General features: G+C 39.5%; 1 protein-coding gene across 1 annotated transcript in view; it reads left to right on the top strand.

The window, feature by feature from the left end:
* Positions 1–1,005: 1,005 nt before the first annotated feature.
* The window catches only part of KIAA0895 (KIAA0895 ortholog), a gene marked incomplete at its 5' end in the record, with an annotated part of 16,141 nt that continues 4,485 nt past the window's right edge, over positions 1,006–12,661 (top strand). Inside the window, 4 exons of the mRNA XM_010004365.1 lie at positions 1,006–1,688; positions 8,433–8,576; positions 10,923–11,055; positions 12,224–12,529. Of these exons, the coding sequence (XP_010002667.1) occupies positions 1,006–1,688; positions 8,433–8,576; positions 10,923–11,055; positions 12,224–12,529 (1,266 nt within the window). The remainder of the gene's footprint in view (positions 1,689–8,432; positions 8,577–10,922; positions 11,056–12,223; positions 12,530–12,661) is intronic.

Here is a 12,661-nt window from a genome sequence, read left to right as displayed (position 1 = left end):
TAGAATCGGTGAAGAGAGGTCACTTTTCTTTAACAAGCCAGCACAAATGTTAAATCCAGTTTTAATCCTCATTGACTTTCCCTTGCAGCTGCTCTGCACCAGCAACCCGTCTCCCCTGAAGGCAATGCCAGGGGTCAGAGCAAGAAAGGAGGATTCTTTCACTAAAGGAACCTTATTTGTCTTTTGCATTCAGTTTAGTTTACAAAGTTTCTTCAAGCATTTTCTTAAAGTCAACTGTTATTGTAGAGCAGCTTTGAATAGATTAAATAATAGTATTGTCTTAAGGATTCTTAGAGGTTTGTTTGTAATAGCTCATCTTGCTCCTCTTTAAATATAGCCTACTGTCTGTATCAAGAAGCAGCATGTGAAACTGAAGTCTTTAAAACTTATATTACAATTTGTATGGTGTTGTATATGGCTCGTAGTGGCTGGCCCATTCCAAAGTTCTCATCCTTTCTGAGAGTAAATTCTGTGAATCATATTTTGCAGAAGAGACCACACTAGACTGCTTATATCACAGCACAGATTCCTGTGGGACTTCATTGTAAATCCTGCTCATGTAATCTTATACAGTTTCTAAAGTTATTTTTTAAGTTATTCTTTATCCATACAGAAGCCTTCCTTGCATGTTGAAGATCAATCAGATTTTACTCAAAACTAAAAAGGTGTTAATATAACTGTAGACATTCATGAAGTCCTGCACAGCCTCTTGTTTTAAACAAGTTGGTTCTTAGCTGCAAACAGTACACTCAAGCATGGAGGTGCAACCGTAAAATACTTGTTTAGCTGGATCTTGCAAGTACCAGTCTAGTTGTTCGAGAGTAATACGCACACCTTTCTCCTGTACATCTAGAAGTCAAGATTAATTTGATGTGACTGCAGTTAAGACAATTTGTGTTTCTTTTTTGGTGCAGTTTGGAGTCCTTAAGATCAGTATTGCTGTGTGAAACTATCAAATTTGTCTTTAGCTACTTCCCTCCCTCTCCCCCTTTTCTCTCAATGCAGAAAAACTTCACTGGCCTAAGACAGAACTTTCTAGGAAATCAATCCTGAGCCGAGAAGAACATAAGCTGAATGTTAATAATGAAAAGAGCCTCCAGCACCCACCTTCTGGGATCCTTAAGGACACTTTCACAACAGGAACCAGTAGCTACAATGTCCTTCTGCAGAGCAAAGAGGAGAAAAAACACCACACTCAAAAGCAGCCGTCTGCTCACCACAAGAAACACAAAAAAGCTATAAGGTGCTCTAACATCTCGCGAAGCAACGAGCCGCGTAAAATCAGAGTCTCACTGCCCTTGCTCAGCAGTGGATGGTACTGCACAAACAGACAACCCTCCATCATCATCACTAGCCCAGTGGCTACCAGCATGAAGTTTACAAACAGTATTGCAGTCGGGAGGAGCAGCATAGGACTCCCATCTCGACCCAGAAGTAGAACCAAGAGGCATTTTAATCAAACAAAGCCAAAGCAATCCCAGTCCTCAAAAAACCATGGCAAAGAAGGTGATGTCTCTGGCCAAAAACTCTGTTTACTGACTGCAATCAAGCCTTCTAATGTGGAGAAAGAGAAGATTAAATTCTTCAAGTCAGATTTCACATACAATCCTCAGTTTGAATATGCAAACCCTGCTCTGCCAAATGTGTTAGCTAAGCACAGTCATGCATCTGACAGATTTCTTAAGCAGGTATAGTTACTTTTTTCCCTCCCTTTCCACCGATTATTTTTTTCCTACAGCTATTAAGAAGGCGTGTGGCTTTGTTTGTAGCAGGTTGTTTCTCCTTATCCACTTCTCTGGTTTGAAAAACGCATCAAAGGTGAGAATGCAACAGTAGAACTGAAAGAAAATGTTTTTTATTAAAAAATAAAAGCCTTCCTAAAATTTGCAGGAATCTGTAGGATAAAAGCACAGTTCCTTATATATCTATCTTTATAGATCTATGAAACATAATCTAAGAGCAAGAAAGCTTTTTAGGCAACGAAGCCGGGTCCAGTACACAAGAAATATAATGCTTAAATAGGCTTTAATAAAGAGAGGAGAAAAGCAGTGTGGAAATCCTGCCAATCCTGTTGGTGACTGAAGAACTGGGAGGGCATAGCAGTTATTTGAGGTCATGATTATTGGATAAGCATATGTTGATGTTCCTTGTTTTAATCAACTTTGAAAGGATATTTGTATATACATTAGGCTGAATCAAACAGCAGACAAATTCCATTCAAGAGAGAAGTACAACACTAAAAAACACAACCTCCCCCCCCCCTATTTTTTCCTCCATATTATACAGCCAAACTGTCAACATAGCTACAGATATTCCCTTTCTGTGTAACTACTCTGGCTTCCTACATGTCTTTGAGTTGTTAAAAAAAGAACAACAAAGTGACAAGAGCAACAGAATCTTTGCTTTCCAATGTGACCTAAGTGACAAAACCCAATGCTTATCTATGTAATAACAGAACCAGTCCTCTTCCCATTTTTTGCTATTTTAAAATGGTTTAGAAAGATCTTATTTAAGTCTGACAGGCTTTTTAAAATAGAGAATCTCATGTTTCAATTGATACTTAACTTGGAAAGAGATTCTGCCATTCCATGTATTTCACTTGTGATACAAATATTTCAGTTAAAACTTCTCAAAATTCCTGGTGAAAAGGATACATTAAGTACCTTGGATTCTAGTAACTGACTTTTGACTTGTGAAAAGTGTGACTTCTTGTGGGTTTTGTTTGTTGTTTTGATTTTTTGTGTTGCTTTTGTTTTTTGTTTTGTTGTTTGTTTTTTTTTTCAAAAACTCAGTAGCTGTGTTTCATTAAGAGTTTATTTTCTCAATGAGAGCAGAGAAGCAGCTGTTCTGTTCTTAAGATCAGCTTCTATACTTCTAAACAAACAATTAAATCACACTGACACCATTAAAACTAGTCTTTGGCTAGAGCTTTATAGCAAGTGTTCCTCTGTTAGCAACATTTATCACAGACTACAGCAAATCATTATAACTAACTTGCCAAATTGAATACAAATTATCCCTTTCAATAAGTTGTAGAACCTTGAAAACTGTTTCATGCATAATGATTTTGTGGAGCAGTTCTATCATTGATTTACCCTTCTTTTAATTAAAAAAAAAAACCAACCAACCAACAAAACCTAAACTCAACAAAATAATGAACATTTTAATAATTAAAGATTCCTCAGTGATTGATTTACCCTTCTTTTAATTAAAAAAAAACAAAATAAACTAAACCAAAAAAACAAAACAAACCCAACAAAATAATGAACATTTTAATAATGAAAGATTCCTCAATATTCTAATTTGTGACTTCACCCATTTCTCCTTTACATACAAAACATGGGAAAATAAAGGCTTTGTAACAACTTTGTAACAAGCAGTGAAGGATTTAATATCAATGAAGTGTGATATTTCTGAAACTTGTCAAAGAGGCTGTAATTGTTTCATAAGATTAAAGAAATTCGTAGCAAGAGAAGCTTTTCTTCAAAGTTCAACTCCCAAAAATACCGAGCAAAATCTTGCACTTCATTTAAGGCACTACAAAAGCACCTCTAACACGGATCCCAGCTCAGCAGGTGGTGCTCTCTCTCTCTTTTCAGCTACAACCAGCTGTAAAAGTTTTCATCTCCAGGCAAATTTGAATTTCATGCATATGTACTATACAGAAAAAGAAACATCAATCAAAATGTTAATCAGAAAATATTGTAGGAGCGCTTGCTTTGCCTCAGTGCTGGTTTTTGTTCTATGCAGATTTTACTGGGCAGAAGAAACACATAGGTATCTAACAGAAGGGTTGTGCTCAGGAAAGATGACTTCAGTGGCAAAAAAAGAGAAGTACTCACAGCATCAAGATTCGGGTCTGCATTAAAGCCACAATGGCATGTAGTCATGCTTTTCCTGCAACAAGGATAAATTTAATTACTAAAAAAAACCAAACCCAAAACAACAAAATATTTTTTTGCTTTTATTTATTGCTATACTTACATTAGGAAGCTTTGCTTTCTCTGAACAGAAATGGAATTCTTCCTGTTTTATAGGAAAGGTGCTTACAGCATGTCTGTGCAATTGGTTAATATAACAATAGTGCAAGGTATCTGGAAGACCAATCACGCCCTGCCCCCTTTCTTTCTTTTGTTAAAGGAAAAGAACACTATGGATTTACAAGCCATTAACAAAGCAACACTGCAATGGGGAACGTATAGGCTGATGAGTATCCACTTCACCCCAGATATCTAGTCAGATCAAAGATTTTAAACCCTGGGCACAGCCCAACACTTTTATCAATAGACTTTGCACAGACAGAGTAATAATTTTTAAATTACTAATACATTTGAAAATAATACTTTTAATGCCTTCTCGTAGTTTGCTCTACTTCCTTGTTTCTTTCTGCTCTGTCTTTTCTACCGAATAAGGTTCCTTCATGAGTCTCCCAATATGTTATTTTAGGTAAGAGAACCTGAGAATAAGAAAACAGTATGCAGACTTGCAGATTTTCACATTGATTGACATCTCTAATGTTACTGAAATCAATTATTTTGCTGCTGAGTTTCAAGGCCAATGCAGCAACTGTGTGCTCTTAAGTGCCATGGAAGTTTTTTCACTAGTACCTCTTCTGGCTTCAATTATAGCATTCCTTCTGGCTTAAACTGCCTAAAATGTTTGTTATTTTTGCACAGATACTACAGATGGCAATACTTGGCTAGAAGTAATTGTATCCAGTGTTTGCAGAGGAAATGACTTCACAGTTACAATTCGCTGAACTAAAATAATCAAAGAGGTTTTGAGTTAACATAAATAAATCAGTTGCACCACATTGTAAGTGTTTGTGTCACACACCTTTTAAGTCATTAATATGAGCAGCCTATAATTAGCAAATTTATCAGATGTTGGAAGAATAGTTAGTTGGAGCTGGAAAACTAAGCAACATGACATTGAATACTGAGGAGTAATCCTTTGCAATGCACTGGTGATGTCATATCTTAGGCATGTCAAAGATTCAATAAGGTATCACTGGCTGTGACATTCTCCACTAGTAACTAATTCCCTCTTAAACTAAGATTAACAGACCAAGTGTGTTAATATATAACAGCATATCAAACCATCCAAGTTGCCTAAGTTCATAGAGTCCTGCACAAACTTCTGTTTTCCACTAGGAGAGGCTATAGATTACCTCTGGTGATATTACAGTAGGAGCACAGATTTATTTCAGGTCACACTCTCATTAAAAAAACCCCAAGAATTAATGTTTAATTCCTTAGAAAATATTTGAAAAGTTTTTCATTAACATATTTCTATCAGCTCCACATTACTCAAACATGCTCTTTATCACTGAGAACAAGCATGCAAAAGAAGAGTAAACACTATAAACACTGAATAAAACTCAAAATACTACAGCCTGAGTAGACTTGCCTCAAAAATCTGCTCTTTCCTTTCTCCCTCCTCTCCACTTGACCCAAAAGGAGAGCAGGCACCATTTCATGGCTGATGATTAGATTAACAAGTTCCATCTGGTATATCTTAGTGTTACCTAAGGATGCAGCTGGGAAGTTTTTCCCCTCAGCAAATAAGCTATGCAGGGAGAAAAGCAATGATGCCTCCAATCCTTTTCTTAGAAAATAGTCTCACAAATCTCAACTGTCTCCTAATAATCTCAAAAATCTCAGCTGAGATTGCAACCCTTTTGTAGCAGAGCTGCTTCTCACTGTAGGACAAGCTGACTAAACACAGGGGGCTGACTCTTGGGCCACTGAGCTCATTTTCTAACTTGCCTCAAACAATTCACAAGCATAGATTATCAGTACCTGTATCTACAATAACTCTCAAGTAACTGAGCTGTATTGTTGGGTGACTTCGGATTCAGAGACCTACCTGGCTGTAATTTATTTTAAAAAGCTACCACTACCAAAACCTAAATCTGTAAATTAAACAGAGCAGTGTCTGGTTTTGCTTGGTGTTCTGTGTCATCACTTTCCTAAGCATCAGCAGAATTTGCTGTGCAAAGGACTTGTCTTGGTGCTGCTGCTTCTTTTGGTACTCTTTGGTAGCCAAGTCAGACCTTTTAGATGATAATGAAAAGAACAGAAATTACTGCTCTTAACCAGTAACCTAGAACAGCTACACAGTCCTTTCTTCCATTTTTTTTACCTGTTGCTGAAGAGTTTACAGTTCAGCTTTAGGAACTGTGGCAGTATCAGTACCTTGCTTTCAGCTGGCTCAGAGGCTGGAAAATGAGCTCACAGTTGGATGCTGAAATAGGCAAGAGTTGGCATGCTGCTCTGTATTTTGCTCTTTCCCAGCAAGTTCTTGCAACACCTGACTTTGAGTCACCTCAGAGACAGGTGCAGAACCCCGAATGAGAAGCTCCTTGTCAGATTAAGTGCCTGGGATTAAAAAAAACAAAAAAATTCCCAACTGTTTTTCACTGAGGAGCCACCATCATCTGTGGTGATTGCAGTAAAAAGTGTCAGAACCAGCAGCATCACTGGGAATGGGGCCCATTTTGGTGCAGGGGTGATCTGCTACTCCCCAGACATTTGTGTACTGGTGGCAACGTGTGTGTGACACTGCTCTCCCTGTTTCAGTGTTTGCAGAGTCATACCTGCCCACTTGGAAGGAATTAGCAAGACTCATTCTGTTTTCCTTGAGACAGAGACTCAGGAGTCTCAATAGCAACATCTATTTAGAGGTGGCTGAACTGCCAGGATATAGGTTACTCAGCACGGCACATAACACTATCCCACCCTTCCCCTGGAACTGTGCACTGGGTTGAGGTGGGAGAGGCCAGAGCGGGTCTGTGCTTCTTCAGGGGGTTGTGGATCTTTCACAATCTGCTATTCATATTATGCTGTTGATTCAAGTGTCTCACGGCATATTAGGAAAAGCTTTTAACAGCTCAGGAATTCAGGAGGGTGCTTGCAGGCAAGCAGGAGAAGCTAGAACTTGGGCCTCCTGACTCCCAAACTCATGCTGCTTCCTTTGGCACGCATATGTCTCAGCTCCAGGGAGTTTCCTCCAGCCAACTAATTTTCTCACTGTTGTGATGAGGTGGTTTTAGAAAATACTTGCACTCTGACTAAGACGGGAGAGTCCTCTGGGATAACACCACCAAATAAAACTACATAAAGCTGCATCTCATAGTAGTAATGTCTTTATAAACAGCATCAAAACAGAGAACTGGTTAATAAAGTTTACATACCCTTCTCAAATACCCTTATGTTTATGAGATTTCATGGTAAGAAGAAACTGCCTCCTTGCTCTCAGTTGGTTTTGCCATTCCTTTGCTTCATCAAACCTATTCCCATTCTGCCCCTGCTTGACTTCGATCAGCACTCTAGATTCTCCCACTCCTTTTTCAAAAGCATCTTTTCTATTCTTCAAACCTACTTATCTTTTGCTACATTTGTTGGCTTCAGCCTGTGAATCTCACTCACCTGTTCTTCTCCATCTAAAGGCTTTGCCTCACATTGTTGGAAAAGCTTCTTCATTGTTTGGTATGAAACTGAACTGGGCTGAGTGTTTGCTTTGCCATGAGGCAGGATGGGCATCAAAATGCAGCAGTCTTGTTCCCATTTCTGCTTGGAACCTAATAGCCACATGATCCTTTGCCTATGGCCAAATGTTGCCTGAGAGAGGAGTGCTGGTTCACTTATGGCAATACCGTGGCTGGGGAACTACCAGCTTCTCAGCCTGTTCCAGTGCTCTGTCACCCTCACAGTAAAGAAGTTTTTCCTCATGTTGAGGTGGAACTTCCTGTGTTGTAGCTTGGTGCCATTTCCCCTCGTCCTATCACAGGGCACCACTGAAAAGAGACTGGCCCATTCTTGGCATCCATCCTTCAGATCTTTGTAGACATTAATAAGGTCCCCTCTTAAGTCTTCTTTTCTCAAGACTAAACAGCCCCAGGTCTCTCAGCCCTTCCTCATATGACAGGTGGTCCAGTCCCTTAATCATCCTTGTGGCCCTCCATTTGACTGTTTCCAGCATGTCCCTGTCCCTCTTGAACTGGGGAGCCCAGAACTGGACACAATACTCTAGATGTGATCTTACTGGGGCAGATTAGGGGGGGGGAGGAGAACTTCCCTTGACCTGCTGGCCCCACTGTTCTTAGTGCACCCCAGGAGACTATTGGCTCTCTTGGCCATGAAGGCACACTGCTGTCTCATGGATAACTTGTCCACCAGGACCCCAAGGTCCTTCTCTATGGGGCTACTTTCTATCAGGTCAACCCCTAATCTATATTATGTCACTAGACTGGTAATTGTCTGTGTCATGCTGATATTTGTGGGTCCAAACTGAGTTGATCAAAATCTTTTTTCAGTATTTTGGCATTAATGGATGCCTGAAGATGATATGAATTAAGAGTATGACAGCCTGTATCTAATGACTACAGGGTCTTACTGCATTCATATTTGCTCTGCTTTTGTATTTTATAGTCTATTCACATTATGGAGAGGACACTGAAGAAATATGGAAGCTATGAAAAATTTGAACAGGCCACAGGAGGCAGCTTGCTGACCAAAAGTCGCATCTGGAACCACGTCAGGAAGTACATGGTAAAAGAAGGCTGTCTGGGTGAGGTAAGTGATATGCTGGATCAGGGAAGAAACATTGGGATGGATCTTAGAAATTAGACATGGATGGCCCTGGGACACCATGTGGGAGGCCTTTCCTCTGTATTTACAAGAATATTCCTTACATCATCTTTTTCTCATGGCTGTGCTTGGTCTAAGTTTTCAACAATTGAAATGATGCAAATTCTTTCTGAATGCTTCAGCCATCTCTTTGAGTCTGTTTCCTGATTCATATACACTTGTTCTTAAATTCATCCCTTTTGGGAGTACCCAAGAACGACACCCTTCCTTCCCTCCTTTTTTCAGCTACTTGGAGACTAGCACATTTCCATTTATTCATCAGTTCTGCCATCCGTTCTCTTGTACTGGATTATTTACAGCAAAGGAAAGAGTTATGAAAAGGCCAAGAAAAATAAGCAGCAGCCCAAGAGACTGATTTATAAGAAGCAGCACAAATTAAAGTGACATAAGCGAATAAAAAAGTCTGAAAGCAGTTTGCTTGCTGAATTGAGTGCTGATTTTTCCTGACTTTAATAATTAATTTTTTAGAGTCCTGTCAAAAAAAACCCCAAAAACCAACCAACCAAACAAAAAACCAACAACAGAACAAAACAAACCATTTTCTATATTCAGGATTTAAAAAGTCCAGTTTGTCTGAGTTACATAAAGTTGCTTGGAAGAATCAGATGAAATTTAATGTATAAAAAGAGACCAGCTGACACAGTATAGGACTTGGATGAGATCATGGCAATGAGTAAGAGGAGTCTGGAATGGGAGATCAATAGGCAAAAATTAATTTATTCAAAACTAGTTTAGTTAGTAAACCTAGTATGAGGAAAAACCACAAAACTCATCACACCTTTTTGGGAGACTATAATTTGACACTGATAACAGACTTTACCTGTGTTTCTAAGAGTGAGGTTATAAACTACAGTTTTGAGTATGCAGAAAAAAACCCAACCAAACAACATTTTTGGTGTCTGCTCTGCTTTTATCTCACTCTGAGTTCATTTTTATCTTTGTTTGTTTTCACAAGAGCAGGATCCTACACCCTCGTCCAACATCCCATGTCCTTCTTAGTGAAATGCTCTACTTTTTCTGCAAAAATACAGTTAATACATAATAGTACAGTCTAAAATGCTATTAAAATATCTGGTTGAAGAAGTGTTAATAAATGGTACCTGTGCTTTAAAATGCTTTAGGATGTACCTATCTTTACTGCATCTTAAATACAAGTCTTATTGCACTGATTTTTTGCTGTTGAATTTGAAGCTGAATGGTGAGTTTTGAATAAAGGGAAGTGTCATGTTAATGCCTTTCATCCCTGGGTCCTTTTTTATTAACTTTTATAGTAAAAAAAAAGATCTTTCTTGCAGATACTTTCCTTGGTACTCTTCTGAGAAGTACTGTGGGGAGTTTCTTTAGACACTACATGAAGAGTGAAAGGTGCTTAATCTTCAAAAAGGATGGTTTCCCTTCTCCCTCCTAGTCACCTGTTTAAAAAGTCTTCTAAAATTCAAATAACAAAATATATCAATATGAATTAATTTTCTTCTCTGGCAGTTTTTGTTTCAATTACCAATTTTTCAAGAGATAACAGGAAAACAAGAACTGTGACACTTCTTTTAAGTGTCCCATCCCTGCAAACATTCAAGGTCAGGTTGGACAGGGCTCTGAGCAGCCTGATTTAGTTGAAGATGTCGCTGCTCGTTGCAGAGGGGCTGGACTAAATGATCTTTGAAGGTCCCTTCCAACCCAAACCATTCTATAATTCTAACTGCATTCCTGTTTAAAACAAAGCAAGCAAAACCAATACCAGTACTTTAATAATATTTCAAGTCTGCATCATGTATCAGGAAACAAAGTACACAGTGCTTCCCTCTGTCATTCATGTGGCTTTAGAATTGCAACTAAAAGAGTTTCAGACAGTTAAGTGTATAGATATCTAGTCAATTTATGTATGCTTATCTAATGTTTTTCAGTTCTCAGTAATGTTCAGATCATGAGACACAGTAAAAAAAATGGATTTTTTTTTCTAATTTGCTCTAAATATGATTTACTCCCTGCCCCCCGAATCTAGTCAGTGTTACCATGTTACATTTTGCAGTCTCATTTCCATCTGTCTTAATCCTCATGTCGAGTCCCACTGAAGCCTGAGGTTTTGTGAGCAGCACAAGTGACTACAACAGCTCAGCAGAGTCAGAAGGGTCTGTCATAGGTGATTGTTTGGAGGAAGAAAGAGTTGTGGAGGGCAAGGGACCAAAAGAAACGCAGCACTGGAAGGGCCGAAGGAAAAAACAGGAACAGGAGTGAGAAGAGAGCTCTTTGCTACCTGAACTTTCTCATCTTCAGATTGTAGTCCATCTCACAGAGGACCTGCTTTCTCGAGCCTCAATGACAGTGGTGAATGGCCGCCCCACCCTCACTATCAATATCTCCACTGCACGAGAGCACTGGCTGGAAGGGATGCTGAGACATGAAATTGGTATGAGCATGACATCAGTTCTTCGTGTAGAGGGGAGGGCACTTGCATGCATTCCTACCTATTTTGCAACGATGGGCCAGGCACTGTGTGTACACAGGAGGGAGCATCCCTGTCTAAAGAACACATGCTGTAGGCATGCTAAAAGGAAGGAGAAACCTATTTGTTACTGCAGCACACAGAAGGAGGAAGATAAAAACTGCTTGAGGATCACAGATATTTATCATTTCAGGTTAGATCAGGACCAAACTTTTGAAGAAAGTCTACCAACTAGTCCCTCTTACTGCACTGAGGTTCACATGCCAAAGGAATCTTGGAGCAGGCAAATCGTAATCCTTTCAGGTGATGGTAGCCAAGAGGCTTTGCTATCTTCTGTGCTATCACTGCTCAAGGACATTTTGCTCATGAGAGCAACTTGAGCTAGTAAAAAAAAAAAAAGGGAAACAAAACCAGTGCAACCATTCAGCCTCAGCACCAGCCTTTTTACTTATCAATCTGCTTCGGTCATGTTGCACTGCTTGCAAATGTACATAATCTTTAGATATGACAGATTTACTCAGTGGCCCCTAAACCAGGGCAAGGATGCCTTAACTGTACATTACACAAGATCGGCCCAGCCCTGTGGAAAACGTCTACAAACTTTTCAGGGAATCTGTTTCAATTAAGTACATCAAAACTTGACAAACCTGGCTAGTGCCTGAATTTCAACTGAAGCCTTGTGATTGCCTTGAACCACTGTTACTCACATTGTGAGTCCTCTTCCAAGGCTGCAGTAGGTCTGTTCAATCACCTTCAAGAGGCAACATTTCTCCTTCCTTACTTTGATTCTCCTTCCTTCTGTGTTCTACAGTGCCTAGCCTATGCTAGAGGCATTCAGCATGTAAAACACTTTTGAAAATTCATTGCCATGGATTTGGGAGTTTAAGTCTTGCTGATGTGTGTATTCCTTAGGCATTTTTGGGAGTCAGCAGGTGAGCAGTTACGCCCTGTATCTACCTCTGACAAAATTCTCTCTTGTAGACAAGGCTAAAGTCGGCACTTTTCCCAGTGCCCAGTCCTACCAGTTCACAGCTCTGAAATGGCCATTTTCTTCCATATTTTATTATTTTTTTTTAAATCACTAGATGCTACTGTTCTAAGTCCCATATTCTTTTTTTTTTTGTTTTCCCAGGAACTCATTATTTCCGGGGTTTTAACAACAACAGCCAGCCTTGGTGCAACTGGAACGGACGTAGAAAACACGGGTTAAAACCAATCAACCCTACAGAGGAGGGGCTAGCGAGTATTCACAGCGTCCTGTTCCGCAAAGACCCTTTCCTTTGGAGGGCTGCCCTGCTTTACTACACAGTGTATCAGGCTAGCCAAATGTCCTTCAGTCAGCTTTTCCAAGACTTGGGGAAATTTGTCAAAGACCCCAACACTAGGTGGGATTACTGTGTACGAGCCAAGAGAGGGTGGACTGACACATCACAACCAGGTGGGTTCCCTACTTGTCTTCTCTGGTTTTTGTGCTTCAGGGAGGTTTTCAGAGCATGCATGATGCTTTTTCATCATATCACACAGTAAATAAAATCTTTATAGAAGGTAGAAATGGAAGTCCACACCTGCT

Source organism: Chaetura pelagica, unplaced genomic scaffold (genome assembly GCF_000747805.2).
Source record: "Chaetura pelagica isolate M959 unplaced genomic scaffold, ChaPel_1.0 scaffold319, whole genome shotgun sequence".
Lineage (NCBI taxonomy): Eukaryota > Metazoa > Chordata > Aves > Apodiformes > Apodidae > Chaetura > Chaetura pelagica.
Note: the sequence above shows the minus strand (reverse complement) of the source record. Positions and strands in the feature narration are given on the sequence as shown.